General features: G+C 37.5%; 1 protein-coding gene across 6 annotated transcripts in view; it reads right to left on the minus strand.

Annotated features, from left to right (window-relative positions):
• Positions 1-24527, minus strand: part of LOC307167596 (uncharacterized protein) — a 167727-nt gene that overhangs the window by 139473 nt on the left and 3727 nt on the right. For 2 of the 6 annotated variants that reach the window (XM_079886819.1, XM_079886820.1), the window contains one exon: positions 17723-20452. The exons of 1 other annotated variant lie outside the window; for it this stretch is intronic. In XM_079886819.1, the coding sequence (XP_079742945.1) occupies positions 19275-20452 (1178 nt within the window). In that variant the 3' untranslated portion in view covers positions 17723-19274. Of the gene's footprint in view, positions 1-6346; positions 8952-12926; positions 13172-14535; positions 14773-17722; positions 20453-24527 lie in introns of those variants that run through there. 3 more of the 6 variants (XM_079886824.1, XM_079886823.1, XM_079886822.1) reach the window with 3 other exon arrangements.

Below are 24527 nucleotides of genomic sequence, written 5' to 3' on the forward strand. Positions count from 1 at the left end.
GCAAGCTGTCAAAAAAAACGTGTCTCTGTAGGCAGCCTAGGCTCTGATATCTGCACACAAAAACAATTGCTTTCAACAACATAAACAAAGTTTTCCACCCAATCACCACCAGGTGGCGCTAAACATGTTGAGCTCATCCTGTCGGTGATTGGTTGGAGCAGTGTTTATTTTGGTTTTGAGTGTTTAGTTATACCCATTGTTTTTGTGTGCAGATCTCAGAGCCTAGGCTGCCCACAGATACGCGTTTTTTTGACAGCCTGCTTATGGGACAGCCAGCTAGTGGATCGTTAGGAAAGATTAGATTAATGTGATAATTTATATTTGGACCTAAAATCACTCATACAACCTTTAAGTAGTGGAAAAGTTTCTTCTGTTCCAGACATGGTGTCTATATGTGAAGGAACTCGCTAAATCCAAAATGCAGGAATTTTATATAAAAATTATGCTTTATTATCTTATTACTCGTCCTGATCTTGCTGGTGCTTTGGGGGCTTGGCCCTGTATCTGTGCTTGCAGTTATATTTTGTTCTTTAACCTGTAACCAAGAATACTTACACACACACATTTGGCAAAGCTTTAACTTTTTAACAGGAGACTTCTCAAAACCTTTTTCTCGTTCTTTCTCTCAAGGATAAGACACTTATCTTACTGTAAAATATAGACTTTGACTAAAAAATGGTCTCTCAATATAGGTTTCAATGACCCCTGAGACCATTTCTATCAGCGTAGCCAAGAAAAGCAGATGGATGTTGTGAAACGTTATAGAAGTCCATATTTCTGCAAGCCGGGCTAAATGAGCAAGCCCTTTAATGCATTCCTGGCATGGGCCAGACCCTTCAGTCACACCTCAGATAGCAAATACAGGCATTTAAATGATACATGAAATAATATTTTCAATAATCAAACAAGTAATTTCTATAACAAATTAAAATGTTTAAGTTGATATTTAATCTTTAAAAGCATTTTTGTAATGTTGAAAAGATGATTACGCTAAAATATTTGCAGTTTTTTAATCAATGAAAGAAATGTGTTGTACAAGAAACAACCATTGTAAAACCTACTTTTACCTAATACATTTATCAAAACTAATTGAGTAGAGACATCACTAGAAGCATACAATAACCTTTGAAACTTGAAAAAGGTGAAATTATTTGTTTTCATAAAATGTGTGTAGCCTACTAAACTTATAGTATAGGCAGGTATTGTCAATATTTCACCTGTATTAAGTCAGTCCTTGAAAGAACTACAACCTTTGGGATATATAAAAAAAACAATAGGACATTTACAGTTTATTAAATAAACATATGTAATAAACATATGTAATAATAAGCTTATTACATACATATGTAATAATTGTACAGTAAGGGAGTTCAATTTGTAAAAATTTCACCTGTGGTAAGTCAGTCTGGGCCGTAAGAAAGTACTACAGCCTTTGAAACATGAAAAAGTACTTACAGTGAATTACAGTTATTTTCTTAAAAACATTTTTGTCAACTGTACGTACAGTAAGGCAGTTTTTGTCAAAATTTCACCTGTAGTAAGTCACTCTGAGCTGTAGGAAAGCACTACAGCCTTTGAAACATGAAAAAATGCGTACAGTGAATTACAGTTATTTTTTAAAAAACATTTTTGTCAACTGTACGTACAGTAAGGCAGTTTTTGTCAAAATTTCACCTGTAGTAAGTCACTCTGAGCTGTAGGAAAGCACTACAGCCTTTGAAACATGAAAAAATGCGTACAGTGAATTACAGTTATTTTTAAAAAAACATTTTTGTCAACTGTACGTACAGTAAGGCAGTTTTTGTCAAAATTTCACCTGTAGTAAGTCACTCTGAGCTGTAGGAAAGCACTACAGCCTTTGAAACATGAAAAAATGCGTACAGTGAATTACAGTTATTTTTTAAAAAACATTTTTGTCAACTGTACGTACAGTAAGGCAGTTTTTGTCAAAATTACACCTGTAGTAAGTCACTCTGAGCTGTAGGAAAGCACTACAGCCTTTGAAACATGAAAAAATGCGTACAGTGAATTACAGTTATTTTTTAAAAAACATTTTTGTCAACTGTACGTACAGTAAGGCAGTTTTTGTCAAAATTTCACCTGTAGTAAGTCACTCTGAGCTGTAGGAAAGCACTACAGCCTTTGAAACATGAAAAAATGCGTACAGTGAATTACAGTTATTTTTTTAAAAACATTTTTGTCAACTGTACGTACAGTAAGGCAGTTTTTGTCAAAATTACACCTGTAGTAAGTCACTCTGAGCTGTAGGAAAGCACTACAGCCTTTGAAACATGAAAAAATGCGTACAGTGAATTACAGTTATTTTTTAAAAAACATTTTTGTCAACTGTACGTACAGTAAGGCAGTTTTTGTCAAAATTACACCTGTAGTAAGTCACTCTGAGCTGTAGGAAAGCACTACAGCCTTTGAAACATGAAAAAATGCGTACAGTGAATTACAGTTATTTTTTAAAAAACATTTTTGTCAACTGTACGTACAGTAAGGCAGTTTTTGTCAAAATTACACCTGTAGTAAGTCACTCTGAGCTGTAGGAAAGCACTACAGCCTTTGAAACATGAAAAAATGCGTACAGTGAATTACAGTTATTTTTTAAAAAACATTTTTGTCAACTGTACGTACAGTAAGGCAGTTTTTGTCAAAATTACACCTGTAGTAAGTCACTCTGAGCTGTAGGAAAGCACTACAGCCTTTGAAACATGAAAAAATGCGTACAGTGAATTACAGTTATTTTTTAAAAAACATTTTTGTCAACTGTACGTACAGTAAGGCAGTTTTTGTCAAAATTACACCTGTAGTAAGTCACTCTGAGCTGTAGGAAAGCACTACAGCCTTTGAAACACGAAAAAATGCGTACAGTGAATTACAGTTATTTTTTTAAAAACATTTTTGTCAACTGTACGTACAGTAAGGCAGTTTTTGTCAAAATTACACCTGTAGTAAGTCACTCTGAGCTGTAGGAAAGCACTACAGCCTTTGAAACATGAAAAAATGCGTACAGTGAATTACAGTTATTTTTTTAAAAACATTTTTGTCAACTGTACGTACAGTAAGGCAGTTTTTGTCAAAATTTCACCTGTAGTAAGTCACTCTGAGCTGTAGGAAAGCACTACAGCCTTTGAAACATGAAAAAATGCGTACAGTGAATTACAGTTATTTTTTAAAAAAACATTTTTGTCAACTGTACGTACAGTAAGGCAGTTTTTGTCAAAATTTCACCTGTAGTAAGTCACTCTGAGCTGTAGGAAAGCACTACAGCCTTTGAAACACGAAAAAATGCGTACAGTGAATTACAGTTATTTAAAAAAAAAAAACATTTTTGTCAACTGTACGTACAGTAAGGCAGTTTGTGTCCAAATTACACCTGTAGTAAGTCAGTCCTTTCACTAGGAAAGTACAACAAACTTTGATATATAAAAAAAAAACCCACTATAGGTGATTTACAGTTTATTTCATAAACATGTGTAATAAACATGTAAAAAATGCTTATTACATAAAATTATTTCATAATTGTACAGTAAGTGAGTTCAATTTGTAAAAATTTCACCTGTGGTAAGTCAGTCTGGGCCGTAAGAAAGTACTACAGCCTTTGAAACATGAAAAAATACTTACAGTGAATTACAGTTATTTTCTTAAAAACATTTTTGTCAACTGTACGTACAGTAAGGCAGTTTTTGTCAAAATTACACCTGTAGTAAGTCACTCTGAGCTGTAGGAAAGCACTACAGCCTTTGGAACACCAAAAAATACTTAGGGTAAATTACAGTATTAAAAAAAAAAAAAAAACATGTCAACTGGACGTACAGTAAAGGAGTTTTTGTCAAAATCTCACCTGTGGTAAGTCAGACTGGTCACTAGGAACATGCTACAACCTTCGGATAGTAAAACAAAATCCCTTTGGTGAATTAATGTAATTTTCTTTAACAATATTTATGTACATTATGTACATGAGGCAGGTTTCAATCAATGCACTTTTTATTGTTGCTAAAGTACAATCAATAGAATTTGAACAAATAAAGTGAGAGATATTTGCTGGTACATTTGTATTTTGCTAAATTTGAATTGTCTGTTTGCACACAATGAAAAAAAAAGCAACTTTTTAGACAGTCCCTTAATTCGCCAGCGCACCGAGAAATATATTCGGTGGATATTCATAGAAAATATGATATCAGCTCATTAATAGTATATTTTTCTTCATGAAATTAGTTGGAGCTAATGGTCAAACATGCCAATAATATTATTGAACTTACGTTTACACTTTCGCATCTACTTTTGGAAATCTATTGAAAAACAAAGTCCGAATGTGCGAATATGAAACCAACTTTACCGAGGTCTGAAACAGAGTCTGTGGAAAACTCTGCCAATATATTATTACTCTAAATAATTATAAACCAGGAAACACATTTCATTACATTAATACTTAAACACGTAAACTCTGGAGCTGGTTAAAGTTAAACTGTGTAATCTGGAAACATCTCTCACCTGCAGACTGGAAATATACGGCATCCGAAGAAAATAATCCACGTTTGTCCTTCATTAACGATCGCTAGATAACGTATGCAAAATCAGCATATCGACGACGCCATTACGTCGTATTTGCATTCTGCTGGCTGTCAGCCCTTTAAAATAAACTCCTTTTTATATCTATATTTTTATGTTTCTGTTGTCAGACAACGGGAAGAATATAAAATAGTGAAACGAGACCCATTCATGTTTACCAGCAGTCACTTTCAAGCAGCTGCTCTTCACAAAAATCCTGAATTATAATCGAGACGTCTTCTGACAAAATCACCATACACATAAGATGAAGACAGTTGCTTTGGCTTCGTATATATTTACACATAAAAATATCGCTCAGGTAAGAGGCAACCGAATACCCCTTTTCTTTCTTCTAACAAAACAGCGTCGAACTGAATGCGCTGCTCCTCTCAGCAACCCACCCTACATTCTTCTGCGCATGCTCACTACGCGCGGTGACTTTTTTCTTAAAGGGGCCGCATATTCAGTGTTGCCAGATTGAGACGGTGATTTCCAGCCCAAAAGCTCACCAAAACCCGCCCAATACAAGAAAAAAACGGCCAAAATTTTACTGCCAAAATAATATGATATAATTTCATTACCATGTCATTCAAGGTTGATAAGCACAATTTGTATCTCCTTAAAACAAAATAACAATGATAAAATAAAATAAAAAATAAAATAAAATTCCAGGAAAACAGATCAAAACAGGGCAATAATTAAGGAGAATTAGCCAATATGACTAAAATGTCCAGATGGACACTGTCAAAACGGCAATCAAGAAATGAACCGATGACTTCAACCTTCGGAAGTACACATTGCAGAACATAACGCAGAATTTAGCAGTCAAACTCATTCATCGTTGATTCAAACCTTTTTCAGCAGCTGTCAGGGTCGAGTATTGTGCAGTCTGGACGGTGTAAAAGTTGCCGATGTCTGGTAAGGTTAGGCTAGTGTGCACATGACCATGGACATATTTCACGTCCCATATTTAATTTCATTTCAAGTCATTCAACTGTGCTCTCCTCAGTTATATTCACCATCGATATCTCCCACCAGGTGTACGTTTTTAGAGCTGCTCACTATCTCACTCTTTACTGTGTAGATACAACTTACTGTTTAGTAGGCTATATCACTTTGGCATTAGCGATCACTTGAATATACAGCTACAACTTATCGCGCTCAATCGCATCTGCCTGCGGATCGCTGATTGGCTAAAAGTGTGTGCTCGTCTGTGATGTCAACACTAATGCCAGCTGACTCTGCATGGGCGTGTGTGTACAGTAATGTCATGATGACTGATTTTATGGACTACATGCACACTTTAGATTAGTTTTTTAACCAGTTAGACTTTAAAATGTAGATGTTTGAAAACCGCCGAACTGACCCCAAACCAGCCCAAATTTTGTCCACCCGCACAAACCCTTTTTTACCCGCACAATCAAATTCAAAACAGCCCAAATGGGCGGGAACCCGCCCAATCTGGCAACACTGCGCATATTCCTGCATAACTAAATTACATACAGAGCCGTCGCTAGAGTGGAGAAAGTTAAAGGGTGGTTGATTATGATTTTATTTAAAAAAAAAATTTTTTTTTAGTTAGTGTGTAATGTTGAATAAATCGCTTTTTAAGGACTACAACAAACTACTGATTGGGACTACACGAGCATCCTCCCGAGTTAGTGACATCACAAACCCTAACCTTTACATAAACCCAGCCCCCAGGAAAATGCAACAAAGGGTCCATGAGTCCATGTTGAGAAGAGGAAGAGTTGTTGTAGTAGAGTACATTTGTGAGTCTGTTCAAGCTGTCACATCCATCTTTTCACATTTATTACAATACAGTCCGTAACACAAATGCAATAGCATGGCATCTTACAACAGTTCCCACACTAGCGATTTATAGATTATCATGACAGAATATGCTAATTAATGACTTGAAGATAGTTAACTCCACATCAGCTGCATACATTCATCAACTAGCCATTCAGAAACGTCCTGTTGCATTTCACATGTTGTCACTTCTTCTTGGATCTCTCCATCATTGTCCAACTCCAGTTTAAACATGAAAGGCAGAACAGTTTCTGACATTTCAGTGCGTGTCTGCAAGCTACTAACACACACACACACAAGCTGTTGTAGCTCCACCCTCTTCTTGTAAGGGTGCATTTGCCAGGGGTCTCCAACCTTTTTTCATTTGAGAGCTACTTTTTAAAAATGAAAGTGGCAGAGATGAAAGTGAAAGTGGCTACTCATTTTACAGTACTTAAATCTCTTAAATAATGTCTCATAACTCTCATATTAACAACTATTCAAACTGTTTTAGACCTAAAAGGGTTTTTGTAGGCCTATATATGTCACCCTTAAATGTCAGAGAAAAGAACAGAATCAAAGATTAATTTTTTGTAGAAAATTGTACTTTGCATATTATACTGTAAAAACACATAATTATAGTTGATTTTAGTTGATCATAGTTGATCATAACTAGAGATGAAATGGCATGAACATTTCATTTCATTATTATAGTGACAAAAATGATCACGGTTATCACAGAATCCTGTTCAAAAAGTACTAATACTACACAATGAAATCAATTCACCAAGTTTTATGTTGAAAACCAGCAAATAACAAATAAAATTAGCGCCAATATGCACTTTTTGTTTACATAAACATTAAAATAAAAACATAAAAAATTAGTGTCTTGCAACATGTTACTACAACATGCAACATCTACTAACATCACCCTCCAAACACACAAGATAGTCACCAAATTGTCCATTGATAGACACCAATTTGTCTAGTTTTAAATATTTTTGCAAATTATTCCATGCCCAGGGTCCATGATAGGAAAATGCAGTTTTCACCAGTTCTGCAAAAACTCTAGGAACATTTAAAATCAAGCACTTTGAAAATACTGTTCTGGGATGTACAATAATACTGTACATCCCAAACATATTTATCATAGTATTAATATAGAATGTTTAAACTCATTAATGTGATTAAAACTATAACTTGTTGTCTGTGTTCATTAAATCAATCAAGAAGAGATGTTGTTTGTTTTATTTTTTGCATGTACTATCAGAAGACTATTTAGTAAACTTAGTAAATAACTAAATTATATGAATATATCCCAATCAATAAAGACATATTTAGCACACAATAATTCCTGACAGAAATAAACTACCAATGATTTTATTTACACTGTAAGAGTTGTTGACTGGTGAAGCTTCAAATCTCAGTTTTCTAAATTACATTTTTAAATTACAATTTTTTTTTGTCTCACACAGTTAACTTGTGAAGTATTTGACATGAAAACAATTGTTACTCTTGCGCAACATTTTTTCATATGAGTGAGAAGGCTTGATAAATGTTTGAAACTTTTCGCACACTGAGTACAGTGTACGGCTTCTCTCCAGTATGAACTCGCTCGTGTGAATTTAGGTTTCCAGAATGAGTGAAACTCTTGTCACAATATGAGCACTTGTAAGGTCTTTCTCCAGTGTGAATTCTTTGGTGCTGTTTCAAATGGCAATTTGTAATAAAGCTCTTCCCACAGTCACAACACACATGATCTCTCACTTCATCATGTGTTTTCTGATGCACTTTCAAATGATCCAGCCGTGAAAAACTCTTGCCACAGAGAGAACACACATAAGGCCTCTCATCTGAATGAACTTTCAGGTGTTGTTTTAGATTTGATGATGAAATAAAACCTTTACCACACTGATCACAGTTAAATGGTTTTTCTCCAGAGTGAATTTGCAGATGATTACTGAGAGTTGATGCTCGAGAAAAACTCTTTCCACACTGAGTGCATGTATACGGTTTCTCTCCAGTATGAATTCTTGTGTGTTTGTTAAGGTATCCTTTATTTGTGAAACTCTTTCCACACTGAGTACAGTGGTAAGGCCTTTCTCCAGTATGAATTCTTTGGTGCTGTTTCAATTGGCCAGTTGTAGTAAAGCTCTTTCCACAGTCACAACACACATGATCTCTCATTTCATTATGCGTTTTCTGGTGCACTTTAAAACAGTCCAGTCGTGAAAAACTCTTTCCACAAAAAGAACACACATGAGGCCTCTCATCTGAATGAACTTTCATGTGTTGTTTTAGATTTGATGATGAAATAAAACCTTTACCACACTGATCACAGTTAAATGTTTTTTCTCCAGAGTGACGAAGCAGATGAACATTGAGATCTGATGCTTGAGAAAAACTCTTTCCACACTGAGTGCATGTATACGGTTTCTCTCCAGTATGAATTCTCATGTGTCTGTTAAGCTTTGCTTTAATTTGGAAACTCTTTCCACACTGAGAGCAGGAGTGCAGCTTTTTGGCCTTTGTTCCTTGAGTTTTGAAGTCACTGTGTGTCTTCATGTCATTTAGTTTCAGTCTTTGCTCCACTTTTATCTGGTCTAAAAAAAGGTATTAAGCAGTTAGAATCAGTTCAATGAGGTTAAATGTTTAAATTAAAAACATTTATCAGAAAACAAGACACCTGTCTGTATAAATGTACACTGAACAAAATTATAAACGCAACACTTTTGTTTTTGCCCCCATTTTTCATGAGCTGAACTCAAAGATCTAAGGCCTTTTCTATGAACACAAAAGGCCTATTTCTCTCAAATATTGTTCACAAATCTGTCTAAATCTGTGTTAATGAGCACTTCTCATTTGCCAAGATAATCCATCCACCTCACAGCTGTGGCATATCAAGATGCTGATTAGACTGCATGATTATTGCACAGGTGTGCCTTAGGCTGGCCACAATAAAAGGCCAATCTAAAATGTGCAGTTTTATCACACAGCACAATGCCACAGATGTCGCAAGTTTTGAGGGAGCATGCAATTGGCATGCTGACTGCAGGAATGTCCATCAGAGCTATTGCCGTGAATTGAATGTTAATTTCTCTACCATAAGCCGTCTCCAAAGGCATTGCAGAGAATTTAGCAGTACATCCAACCGGCCTCACAACCGCAGACCACGTGTAACCACACCAGCCCAGGACCTCCACATCCAGCATCAGAGACCAGCCACCCGGACAGCTGCTGTAACAATCGGTTTGCATAACCAAAGAATTTCTGCACAAACCATCTCAGGGAAGCTCATCTGCATGCTCGTCGTCCTCATCGGGGTCTCGACCTGACTGCAGTCCGCGTTGTAACCGACTTGAGTGGGCAAATTCTCTCAGTCGATGGCACCTGGCGCTTTGGAGAGGTGTTCTCTTCACGGATGAATCCCGGTTTTCACTGTACAGGGCAGATGGCAGACAGCGTGTATGGCGTTGTGTGGGTGAGCGGTTTGCTGATGTCAACGTTGTGGATCGAGTGGCCCATTGTGGCGGTGGGGTTATGGTATGGGCAGGCGTATGTTATGGACAACGAACAAAGGTTCATTTTATTGATGGCATTTTGAATGCACAGAGATACCGTGACGAGATCCTGAGGCCCATTGTTGTGCCAATCCTCCACGACCATCACCTCATGTTGTAGCATGATAATGCTCGGCACCATGTTGCAAGGATCTGTACACAATTCCTGGAAGCTGAAAACATCCCAGTTCTTGCATGGCCAGTATACTCACCGGACATGTCACCCATTGAGCATGTTTGCGATGCTCTGGATCGGCGTATAATGGTGCGTTCACACCGGACATGAATAGCGCGTCAGGCGCGAGTGATTTCAATGTTAAGTCAATGCAAAGGCGTGTTACGCGCGTAAAAAATTCCTGCGGCGCGAATGGGGCGTAGAGCGCGGCGCAACGCGAATTGAGCGTCTGGCGCGTTAAGCGCGAATGATTTTATTAGTGCTTTTTGTGCATTCACGCGTTTGACGCGAATTCGCGTCTGCCGCCCGAGTTGAAAAATCTGAACTTATGCGTCAATTCGCGCCGCGTTAACCAATCAGGAGCCTGCTTGCTGCTGTCACGTGGTGAACTGACAGTTTATAATGTTATTTTATGTTTGGCCTCAATAAATTATTTTGTAATATGACTAAAATGCACAACAAAGCAAATCTTTCACATAAAAACTCAATTTCAATATATGATTTTAAAATATGCTATTTATTCCATATCTATTCTAATTATATGAAACATTATTAATCTATTGTAAAGACAACAAACACAATTTAGTGTATAAAAAATAAAAATAAAAATCACAGGACAGGTTTCACTTTTGGAGGCTGGCTCCATGTATTATCAAAACAAAAATAAATGACAGATTAGGTGGGTGCGGGCGAGGGTGAACCTCGCGCCGAGCTGTACAGTGCGGGCTCGTCAGGCAGCGACCACTCGAGGCCGAGGCCTTATACGGCCTACGCTGTCCTCGTCAGCGTCCTCACCGTTAGGTCCACCAAACCTAGCTCCTGGAGCAAATTGTGAAACTCCTGAAACCCTCCGGAGGGTCTGGTGGACCCGAGTACAGCGACGATGTCCCCTACGCAGCTGTTTCTGCTCTCCAGAGCATATACGAGCGGTGACTCTCTCGATTAATGCTAATGCTCGATAAACATCTAAAAAAGATGGCCGCCAACGGGTTTTGAAACTTTCGCATCTGACGCGCGTAAATTTCGCTTCAAACTTTTGTTTTTACGCGCGTCAATTTCACTCTTGACGCGCGAATTAACACAAAGTGGTCAAGCGTATAACTAGACACGGCAGGCGCGAATTTGACGCGTTATTCGCGTCCGGTGTGAACGCACAGTAAGACAGCGTATTTTAGGTCGCACAGCCATTGAAGAGGAGTGGACCAACATTCCACAGGCCACAATCAACAACCTGATCAACTCTGTGCGAAGGAGATGTGTTGCACTGCGTGAGGCAAATGGTGGTCACACCAGATACTGACTGGTTTTCGGACCCCCCGGACCCCGCTAATACAGTAAAACTGCACATTTTAGAGTGGCCTTTAATTGTGGCCAGCCTAAGGCACACCTGTGCAATAATCATGCTGTCTAATCAGCATCTTGATATGCCACACCTGTGAGGTGGATGGATTATCTCGGCAAAGGAGAAGTGCTCACTAACACAGATTTAGACAGATTTGTGAACAATATTTGAGAAAAATAGGCCTTTTGTGTACATAGAAAAAGTATTAGATCTTTGAGTTCAGCTCATGAAAAATGGGGGCAAAAACAAAAGTGTTGCGTTTATAATTTTGCTCAGAGTATATTTGATGTGCAAAGGTCAGCTTTGTGATTCACTTGTTAATACGATTAAAACTGGGTTATGATCAGTGGTGGACAGCAACAGTACTTAAGTACATTTGTCAAGTATTTGTACTTTACTGGAGTATTTTTATTTTAAGAAACTTTTACTTTACTACATTCTTAAGCATAATATCATACTTTTTACGGCACTACAATTCCTAAAAAACATCTCGATCCTCGTTACTTTGAACTGAAGAAATCATCACATGCTCCAAGACGCGACAGCGGTGTCCGATTCGTGAACAAGCTGATTCTTTTCAATAAGTCTGTTAAATCAGTTCGCAAATCCCACCGTACTATTCATTTGCGAATTAGACTGATCTGAACACAGCTGTTCTCGAGTCAACAACTCACCGAATGATCCGTTTAGAGCGAGTCTCCAGTTAACTGAATTCACAAGTCTGACTGAATATTAGCCAAGAACCGAGAAATCCTCGAAACTTGAGTACAAGCACGACCGATGGGGTGAAAAGTAAGCTACAAATGCCGAATTTTAGGATTGATTATTATAAATCATATTTAGGTCACGACTGTCAGTTGTTTGTGAACAAAATCTGCTGTAAAAGGGGTGAGCTGTTTAAGGCAGCCCACTGTAATGCTTGAATGCAGAAAAGTCCACATCACCGTCTCAACGGGGTAGGTTTTAGTAAAAAAACATCTCTAAACATAACATTAAAATAACAAAAATTAATGCCCATGCATCTTCCCCAAATTATATAAAACTAGTATCTTTGCATATTGCTCTTCTTAAAATCTTGTGCATTTAGCCCTATGTGACGTCTGTTTTTATATTCTTTGTCAACCCGAAGGGGCTGTTGTCCCTATTGTATCCGTTAGTTTTCCGCACTATTATTTTTCTTCTCGAATGGGAGTCTATGGCAGCCCTATGAACTTAACATGAGAAAATGATGAAATTTGGCACAATTGTAGAGATTGTAGTGATTAGTGAGTCTCTAGGACCCATTTAGAACACTTTGTTCTAGAAAATTTTAATTTAGTTCACCTGAATCAGTTGAACTAAATTAAGTTCAATACTTAATCAAATATTGATTTGTTTACTTTGTCCACCACGGGTTATGATCATTCAGATGCATTTCTCTATCATTTATAATCATTTTACTGCTTATTATTTCACAGCCACCAAAGCAGTCAACAATGAAGAATCAAGAATGAACACCAACCTATTTGTTCCTCAGTATCTTCATGTTTTATTCTGGATGGTTCTGGATCTCTCATGTCTTCAATCTCTTCTTTAATAAACTCCATCTTTAACAGTCACACAGATTTCAGCTGCTACTCCTGGAGTTTGTCCTTCTCTTGTAGGATGATGGGAATATTCCCAGTATTATTGGTGAATTGTTGTGTGAGGGGCTTCACTGCAGGTGTGAACTGGGATCACTTTGTGATGACACCTACAGGACCAGATCTGGAAAAATCAAATACAAGTTACTGAACTGATACTGGTTTATTTTAACAGGAAACACATATGGTGCTTCAAATATGTTTAGGTCAAATATAGAGCATTTTGAAAGTTACAAATTATGTAACACCCTTTCATGGAAACGGTATTCCCTGGTGGCTGTGGCCTCTTTCAGCAGGATAATGCGCCCTGCCATAAAGCAAAAATGGTTCAAGAATGGATTGAAGAGCACAACAATGCGTTTGAGATGTTGACTTGTCCTCCAAATTCCCCAGATCTCAATCCAATCGAGCATCTGTGGGATGTGCTGAACAAACAAGTCAGATCCATGGAGGCCCCACCTCGCAACTTACAGGACTTAAAGGATCTGCTGCTAACATCTTAGTGCCAGATACCACAGTATACCTTCAGTGGTCTAGTGGAGTACATACCTTGACGGGAATATTTAAGTAGTACTGCAAAACTAAAGTGTAACACTTTAGAAAATCGAGTTTTGAAATTTGTGAATCGATGCAAATCGGTAATAGATAGAATCGCGTTTCATATATGAATAGTTTTTTTTGTATAGAATAATGTCTAGTAATCTATACAGTGATAAAGGCTATGTCGATTAGCATTATTAAAATATACTTTATCCTTACGAAAATAACCAAAATGGCTTGAAGTACACGTGATAGTTTAGAATTCTATAATGCTCACATCACCCTATTTTAGGTAAAAATACAACAAAAATATTCCTTTCTAAAGATATTTTAAGTAAACATATGCTAATCAATAAGTTTTTATCTGAATGAGCACACTTTTGGAGGTACGGCTTCTATCCAGTATGAAGTCGCTCATGTGATTTTAGTGCAGAGAAACCTTTGTCACAATATGAGCATGTGGTTTTTCTATGAATTTTGAAAGAGTGACGGTGCAGATAATTATTGAGATATGTATGTGAAACTCTTTCCACATGGAGAGAATATGTGCAACTTTGAAGTTCAGATGATCCCAGATCTGCCAAATTCAAGGTTACTGAGATTATATTGAAATACTTTAATAATGATGCTTCTTAAATTAAATAACCATATCATACGTGTTTTTTGAAAATATAGAGCATTTTGATATGGTTATATATTAGTAGCACTTAAAACAGCTCTAAGGTTGTTCATTTTTATGGGAATCCTGATTTAATAAGGATGAAATGAGTCACAGGTTACATTTTTCAAATAATATATGACTTAAACAGAAATCTAACAAAGATAACAAAAACCATACACAGTATACAGACTGAATAGAGGCTGATCAAATTTAATGACTATATTTAATTCTCTGTACGTTCCACTACGAACATTGTACATTTAGGCAAAACAAACATCAATTCTTACATGATAAATATAACATCTCTGACCTGCAGACTGGAAATATACGACATCCAGAGAAAATATTCCACATTTGTTTTTCATTCTCGATCGTAAACAGCGTCACTTTCAGCTTCAACTGGTGAAAGTTTCAACAAGAACATTAACATAACAATAACATACACTTACAGGAGATCATAATGTAATCGACTAGTACATAACGTCAAAGGAAACAACAACAACAAAAAAGAGAGACGAAATAAAACATATAAAGGGTTCTCGCGCATCCTCTTCTACCGTTCTACGCATGCTCAGTGCGCGCGTTGTTATGTTTCTTAAAGGGGCCGCACTCAGTAACTCTCCGCACTGTTATGAACTTAGTAAATACACTAATAATCAAATCATAATTAATAATACACAATGATTATAATATAATATAATATAATATAATATTAATAAAATCTTTTCCGTGTGCAATTGTGATTATGTGGATGTTTGTTTTCCTTTGTTGCTTTCACTTTCCACTTTGTCAGGAAAACTATGTTTCCTACCTTTAGCTGTAATGCTAGAGAGCTCTTGAAGTTCTCAGAATCTCTTGTATACAGTATACAGCATTTGGTTGATCTAATAAAATGATGCATCACATGAGTCATTTACATTATACTAGTATACTATCCTAGTTTATACTACCATAAATATGTTTTTGGAAACAGAATTCAGCACAAGGATCTATAAAACGTTTTAACATTTAAAAATTTAGCAGACGCTTTTATCCATAGTGACTACAAATGAGGAGAGCAATCAAACCAACAATAGGGACAAACCAACAATATAAGTGTTAGTATTAATGGGTCAAGTACTGATGAAAAAGATGAAAATGTAATTTCACCAGCCTGGAACAGTCCAGGTAAAGGTCTGTGAAAGTGATTTTATGCCTCTTTAAGATGATGGCACCAAAAGACAGTTAATTTGCAGAACACAAGCTTTATCTTGTAAAACATCTATATAGCATTTTGAATAATTTAAGATCATTTAAATGTTTTACTTCCCAAAGAAACAGAGTTAGAAGCTGTGTCATATGATTTTATAATGAGCTCAGACAAGGCCATAAAATAATAACAGGTTTAGTGATTCAGCCTTTTATTTCAACTACTGTATATATTGTTGAATATATATTCATGCAATGAAGTAGTGAAAAAAATTATAAAAATGGCATTACATACATAAAGTAAAACAATAATAATGACATTACAGGTGGTCAAGCCAGAAAAGAAAATATATGCATATTTTGGTCTTGGGTGTAGTTATGTATATATTAAGGTCTCCTTTTTGTCTGAAACTCTTATGATAAGGTTATGATAATTTACATGCATTTCTCTATCACTTATTATTGGGGTGTGACGAGACGCGTATCTCATGAGACGAGGCGAGACACGAGATTGGGTTCACGAGAACGAGACGAGACAAGATTTTTGCACAACATTGTATAGAAATCCTGAATGAGAAAATTCGTGACTGGAAAATAAGTCTGCAGGTGCAATTTGAAAGGTTTTAACTAATAATCTTGTAATGAATGTCATTTCAGTTCTACTTTATGAGTATGACTTATCAAATGCATTGAAAGACAACAATATACAAGCACTGTAAAATGTTTTGCCACAAACTCTGGCTTTTCTCCTGTATGATTTAACACGAGTCTCTTTGAACCTTACTGTACATGAGTTTCCAGAACCTCTGATTGAGGCTATGTGTGACCTCCAAATTGAACTCCTTTCCACAAATTGAACATAGAAATAAAAACAGTATACATACCAAAAATAACTGAATTTTTTTTTCTTAGTCTTATTAATAAGTGCAAGTGCAACCATAATCAAAGTACTTTCTCAATATCCAAAGTGCAAACAGAGACCAAAACAGAGATCAGAGCCCCAACTAAACAGTCCAGAGATAGGTTTGATATTGGGAGACGGGCTATTGTATGCAGACTAATTTGGGCACATCAGGGACCTTGTGTTTTACTTTCACTTTAACAATTCAAGATCGCACGTTCTCCATGAATAGTGCTGCAGTGCTGAGCGCGCATTCCACAAGATAAGACATTTATCAGACGCTAAAGGGGGTCGCAAGCCAGACGAGATGCGATGTGTCGCGTCGTGTCTAGGACAACTCGAGGTATCGCACACCGGACGCGCATTTTCTCAGTTTATGGCCAGCAATATTATTATGTTTAAGGACATTATGGAATTACGATAATGTCTGTACTATGTTATGATTGTACTGTACAAATAAATACAATCATTGCTGAGTCTGCAGTCTGAACACTTTACCTCAGGTCGTACGTTAAAAGTGCATTGTGTAATTTAGGAGGATCTCTTGACAGAAATGCAATATCATATAAATAACTTTAATTTTTTTTCAGTTTTCATTGGTGTATAAAGACCTTACTTAATGAACCATTATGTTTTTATTACCTTAGAGCGAGCCATTTCTATATACATACACCGCGGGTCCCCTTACATTGAAATGCGGCGAAATGTTTCTACAGTGGCCCTAAACGGACAAACGCGTTTCGTCAATATGTTGTTCTTTGTGCAAAGAAGCTAGCTAAAGTCAGCTAATAAAACACTGACACAATAGCCCCTTTCATACAGAAATTCCGGAAAATACATGGATAATGTGTCCCGGGATTGTTTGATTTTGGTTCATTCACACTGCCAGTGATTTTCCGGAATCTGTGAGTGCGTTCACACACATCCCGTAAAGATACGTGACGTCAGGATGTGATGTGTAACGTAAGCGTCGAAAACATGTACACTCACGCATCGCGTACCGTTCCACAAAGCTGGCAAACGATCTCAGCTCCAGCGCGGATAGTAAGGAGCTCCCTGGTCTCTGCTTCATTCCAGTTTGCAGACATTTTTTCGTTCTTTCTTTGTTGATGACAAACTTTCTTCTAGGAGCAACAGAGGCACGTGCGTCATTACTACGTCACACCCCTTACGGCATGGGTTCACCAATCTCGGTCCTGGAGGGCCGCTGTCCTGCAGAGTTTAGCTCCAACCAGCTCCAACACACCTGTTTGAAAGTTTCTAGTATGCCTAATGAGACCTTGATTAGCTGGTTCAGGTGTGTTTAATTGGGGTTGGAGCTAAACTCTGCAGGACAGCGGCCCTCCAGGACCGAGTTTGGTGAACCCTGCCTTACAGCATGGGTTCTGGCTTTTGTTCACACAGGGCGCGTTCTGGGACTGAACCCGGCAATGTTACTAGGTCCCCATCCCGGCATTGATCCGACATCAATCCCAGGACGTGTTTGCGTTCACACAGAAGGCACTCTAGCAATTTTACGGCAATTTCCCGGGATCAACACACTGTGTGAAAGGGGCCATAGATGAACAAGTAACAATAATATTTGCAATAACATATCGTTTTACTGAATAATTAAGTAAACCTAATTTCTTAATTTATCTTTGTAAAGAAACCTCATTGCTTAACTGGCTATTCTCTGCTGTCTCAGACGACGATATATTTTCCTGTCAGCCACTGTAACTTCTGTTGGTTGCAATTCACAACCTCACCACAAGATACCGCTAAAAATTACACAGTGCACCTTTAACTGATTGAATTGAGAATCTCACCTGAAAATCCAATAACATAAGCAATTTTCATCCACGCAGCCGATTTCTGTTAATGAATGTAAAACTAAATGTATATTGCAGCACAGGGTGAAGTCAGTATACATTAACGACAATTTGAGACAAATATAATGTAAATTAAATATAAAACTATCTAAATGGTGCTCTGTGGCGCAGCAGGATTTTGAACAAGGACCTGAGCCGTAGCTGGGCACCGCGGACAGACTCTGAATGGCGTCGCCAGTCTGTGTACACTCATAGAAAATATTTGTTTCGAATTTTAAAGACTTGGCACTGCGTGACGTGGCACTGCACTTTGCGTCCGGTGTGCGATCCCCTTTAGGCTCTGTTGCGCAACGAATCCTCCTAGCGGTGGCATATTCTATGCTAATTTAACCCTCGTGCTCCGTAATGTCGATATTGCGAGACAGCTTTTCACTTAACGGGAAATCTCGTCACATTTTAGACTCACAAGATCTCGTGGTGCGAGATCTCGACACACCCCTATTTATTATACATATACTGATTATTAATTCATAGAATTATTGAAGAATCAAGAACATACACTAAAATTATGAGAATTTTTTTTTTTTGTAAGGCATGAAATGATTCGAGACTCGACTCAAACAAGAACAAAGGACAAGAGAAAGAACAAAGGACTCCAGTGATAAAGACTTCAGACTTGACTCAGACTCCAATGATAAAGACTTCAGACTTGACTCGGACTCCAGTGATAAAGACTTCAGACTTGACTCGCACTGTAGTGATAAAGACTTCAGACTTGACTCGGACTCCAATGATAAAGACTTCAGACTTGACTCAGACTCCAGTGATAAAGACTTCAGACTTGACTCGGACTCCAGTGATAAAGACTTAAGACTTGACTCGCACTGTAGTGATAAAGACTTCAGACTTGACTCAGACTCCAATGATAAAGACTTCAGACTTGACTCAGACTCCAGTGATAAAGACTTCAGACTTGACTCGGACTCCAGTGATAAAGACTTAAGACTTGACTCGCACTGTAGTGATAAAGACTTTCGACTTGACTCGCACTGTAGTGATATAACAAGATACATTTTAATCTCACACAGTTAACTTGTGAAGTATTCGACATGAAGACGATTGTTGCTCACTTGCAACATTTTTTATTATGATTGCGAAGGCTTGATAAATGTTTGAAACTCGTCTCACACTGAGTACAGTGGTACGGCTTCTCTCCAGTATGAAGTCGCTCGTGTGATTTCAGGTTTCCAGAATGAGTGAAACTCTTGTCACAATATGAGCACTTGTAAGGTCTTTCTCCAGTATGAGTTCTTTGGTGCTGTGTCAGATGATCATCTCTAGTAAAGCTCTTCCCACAGTCACAACACACATGATCTCTCACTTCATCATGTGTTTTCTGGTGATGTTTAAAACTGCCCAGCCTTAAAAAACTCTTGCCACAGAGAGAACACACATAAGGCTTCTCATCTGAATGAACTTTCTGGTGTTGTTTTAGACTTGATGACGAATTAAAATCTTTACCACACTGATCACAGATGAATGGTTTTTCTACAGAGTGAATGTGCAGATGATTATTGAGAGTTGATGCTCGAGAAAAACTCTTTCCACACTGAGTGCATGTATACGGTTTCTCTCCAGTGTGAATTCTTGTGTGTTTGTTAAGGTCTCCTTTATTTGTGAAACTCTTTCCACACTGAGTACAGTGGTACGGTCTTTCTCCTGTATGAATTCTTTGGTGCTCCTTCAGATGACCAGTTGTAGTAAAGCTCTTCCCACAGTCACAACACACATGATCTCTCACTTCATCATGCATTTTCTGGTGCTGCTTAAAACAGTCCAGTCGTGAAAAACTCTTTCCACAGAGAGAACACACATAAGGCCTCTCATCTGAATGAACTTTCAGGTGTTGTTTTAGATTTGATGATGAAATAAAATCTTTACCACACTGATCACAGTTAAATGGTTTTTCTCCAGAGTGACGGAGCCGATGAACACTGAGACCTGATGCTTGAGAAAAACTCCTTCCACACTGAGTGCATGTATACGGTTTCTCTCCAGTGTGAACTCTTATGTGTTTGTTAAGGTCTCCTTTTTGTGTGAAACTCTTTCCACACTGAGGGCATGTATACGGTTTCTCTCCCGTATGAATTCTCATGTGTCTGTTAAGCTTTGCTTTTTTTTGGAAACTCTTTCCACACTGAGAGCAGGAGTGCAGCTTTTTGGCTTCTCTTCCTTGAATTTTGAAGTTGCAGTGTTTCTTGACATCATTTAGATTCGGTCTTTGCTCCTTCACTTTCATCTTGTCTAAAATAAACGTATTAAGCAGTTAGAATCAGTTCAATGTTAAAATCAAAATCACTTAGCAGAAATGAAGACACCTCTCAGTATAAAGTATCTTTGATGTGCAAAGATCAGTTTTGTGATTCACTTGTTAATACGATTAAAACTGGGTTATGATCAGTGGTGGACAGCAACAAAGTATTTTTACTTTGTTACAGTACTTAAGTACATTTGTCAAGTATTTGTACTTTACTAGAGTATTTTTATTTCAAGAAACTTTTACATTCTACATTCTAAAGCATAATATCATACTTTTTACTCTACTACAATTCCTACAAAACATCTCGCTTCTCCTTACTTTGAACTGAATCGCAGCTGTTCTCGAGTCAACAACTCACCGAATGATCCATTTAGACCGAGTCTCCAGTTAACTGAATTCACAAGTTTGACTGAAAATTAGCCAAGAACCGAGAAATCCTCGAAACTTGCGTACAAGCACGACCGATGGGGTGAACAGTAAGCTACAAATTCCGAATTTTAGGATTGATTATTATAAATGAAAATCATATTTAGGTCATGACTGTCAGTTGTTTGTGAACAAAATCTGCTGTAAAAGGGGTGAGCTGTTTAAGGCAGCCCACTGTAATGCTTGAATGCAGAAATGTCCACATCACCATCTCAACGGGGTAGGTTTTAGTTAAAAAACATCCCTAAACATAACATTAAAATAACAGAAATGAATGCCTATGCATCGTCCCCAAATTATATAAAACTAGTATGTTTGCATATTGCTCTTCTTAAAATCTTGTGCATTTAGCCCTATGTGACGTCTGTTTTTATATTCTTTGTTAACCCGAAGGGGCTGTTGTCCCTATTGTATCCATTCGTTTTTCGCACTATTATTTTTTTCAACTACTTTTTCTTCTTCCTCTATGGCAGCCCTATGAACGGAACATGAGAAAATGATCAAATTTGGCACAATTGTAAAGATGGTAATTATTAGTGATTTGACCAATTTTGGAGTCTCTAGGACCAACTCTATAGCGCCACCACAAGTTCAAAAATTCACTTTTCTAAAAGTTATAACTTCAGAATCCTTTGTTCTAGAATTTTTTTATTTCACATGAATCCGCTCTTCATGCTGATCACATTCAACATCTTAAGACTCTGCCCATTTTGAAAAGTACAGTATACCATTTATTCGCTACTCCTCCTTCAAAATTTGTCAGATTTTGTACAAAATCTGATCAGGTGATCTTTGGACTGAGACGCATAGAAATTAAATGAGCTTGACCCAAAATGGGTTCAGAGGCAGGATCTCGGCCAAACTTTGATCAATCGAAACGAAAATTGGTACGCTTTATCGGAACCATGATCTGAGGGTCCATGTCAAATATGGGAACAGTGCCAACAACAGGTCATGACATGAGATCTGATTTTTTTAAAAAAAATTCTCCTGAAGCGACCTGAGAAGTTGAACACCTTGCCACCTAGTGTTCGCGAGGGTTAAGGTTTTTTTTTCAAAAAAGCTTATACATTTTGAAAACATAGTTCAAAATTTGCCTATCTCGGCCAAACTTTGATCAACCAAAACGAAAATTGGTGCGTTTCATCGGAACCATAATCTGAGAGTCCATGCTAGTGTTGTCAAAAGTACCAATTTCGGTACCAAGCCGGTACTGAAATTTAAAAAATGTGACCCTTTGAGCACTGTTGAGCAAAATCGTAAACACCTCTAATTGGCCATTGTGTTCACGCACTCATCGGATATGTCTGTGATTGGCTTTAATGATCAATACACGCGAGCATTTGAGAACACACGAAAGTGTTTTAAAAGGGTTTTGAAAGCGGGAGTGCACAAGCAGGGGCGTCTATCAGCAGACCGGTGTATTTGTATAAGCGTTCGGTGAAGAGTGTCATTGATGTATATTTACAACATGTTTTTGAAGTGCTGATCATTGTAGCCAATCACATACATATTTGATGAGCGCGTGAGCACAATGGGCAATCAGAGGTGTTTACGATTCCACTCAGCAGCGCTCAAAGCGTCAATTTTTTTTAAATTTCAGTACCGACTTAGTACCGAAGTCAATACTTTTTTACAACACAAGTCCATGCCAAATTTGGGAACAGCGCCACATATAGGCCATGACAACTGATGTCTTGTCTTGTGTTAGGTTAGCTTAGCATGATAATTGATTATTTGTAAAAGTTACTTCTGTTCCAGACATTGAGTCTTTCTGAGAATTATCTAATCTGAATTTATTTCAATATAACATGCGCATTTATAATACTTAATATTCATTTTGAGTTGGCCAAGAACCGAGACAAAGTCCAAACGGCAGCGCAGCGCAAGCTCACTAGAGCCGATGCGTTTACTATGATCGCTCTCGTCACGAGATCCAGTGAGAAGCGCTTGAATTCAGCGAAGAACACAAATGTCTCAGTGATTTAAATCAGTTTAAAGGCAGATGAAACAGCGCTGACAAACAGGAGAAACACTGTGCGCAGAAGGCTTTTCCGTCTACAAATTCCCATCATTTACCATGGATTTACTGTGACGTTAGCCTAGTAATATTAACTGCACCATGAAATGTGGGATATACATATTGAATTGTATTATATTATTAATGTAGACGATGTATTAAAGGACTGATGGAATATAATTACAGTATTTAATAATGTATTTAGGCTACTGTTTTTATCATACAAATACCATAGAAACCATAAAGTTACATTTTGCCATGATAGTGAGGTTATCATGATCTAAATGCATGATACTGGATGACCAATGGTTAAGTTTAATAAAACTCAAACAGTCAGAATATTACATTTTACCAAATAAAATTACCACATGCAGAAACTAAGAAATTAATTGTCCAATAAAGATATTTATTTTGTTAAGGAAAAATGACAAATGTTTGAATGTTCTACCTAATTCACAAAGCATTTTAGCCCTAAAAGTAGCACCTAAGCCTGGGACAGCTTAAAAGAAGTCGAGAGGACTCCTAACTCACTAAGACCTATTCACAAACCGCTTTTTGTGGCATTTCACGTTGCGATGTTTTGAAATGCGTATGCGGCGGCTACAGGAGCTTCCAATCGCGAGGGAACAATTTTGCATTGTAGGCATAACTAGGGATGCAATAACGCCACCAACAACAACCAGAACTAGGCTACTCATTGCATGTAAACTAATTGTAACGTTTCATTGTAAATCAAATTAAAATGTTCTTCTCTTTGCAAACGTATATAGGCAGAGGCATATAGTGACAGATAAATTCAATAATGTTGCAAAGATATTGCATCAGTCCATATGTTTCATTAGGCTACTAGGCTATTTGTTTTGCCTTACTCTTTATTCATTTAGGCTATTTATTCAGTTATTCATCATCTTCCGTCCTTCGCACTACTTGTGTAGCGCACGCATTCTCAGACCAGTCACCTGTCACTCATCATCGTAGGGGAGGTGTTTGGAATCATTCCTGCGTTACAATCATCAGCCAATCAAGGTGGTCACTTCAGTCAAGCTCGTGCATGAGTAATGACGTCATCCATAGCAACGAAGACTCACTCTTAGTTTAGGAGTTGTCATTTTTCTTTACTAAGAGTAGGTCTGAAAGGCGTTGTGAATAACTTTTAAGAGAAAACTCCTAGCTAAAATCTTTTAGTGCGATTTAGGAGTACTCCTAGTGGTAAGATAAAATGCTTTGTGAATACGGCCCCAGGTTTCTACAACTTTCACTTAGGAGCAAAAATCTGCCTTTAAACTTGAAAGAAATAAAGATTTGACTTTTATCGTGATAATTATCAATATCGACTGATATAAAAAAAATTATCGTGATTTTTTTTTTGGCCATATCGCCCAGCCCTACGGGAAAGTATTGTACTAATCTTTCTTCCTCCAGGATTAGAAATAAGTTAGGGTAGGTTAATTCTGTGTTCATTCTCATCTGAACTACAGTTCATTTTGAGTTCATCCTACATGTACATTTGAACCTTTCTGTTCATCATGTACATTCTATTTCTGCTGTTTTTGTTCTTCTGGCTCTGCATTACGCTTCCAGCCCTGCATCGCTGCTTGCAGCTATATTTTTCC

The sequence above is a fragment of the Squalius cephalus genome, assembly GCF_949319135.1.
Source record: "Squalius cephalus genome assembly, chromosome: 11".
NCBI lineage: Eukaryota > Metazoa > Chordata > Actinopteri > Cypriniformes > Leuciscidae > Squalius > Squalius cephalus.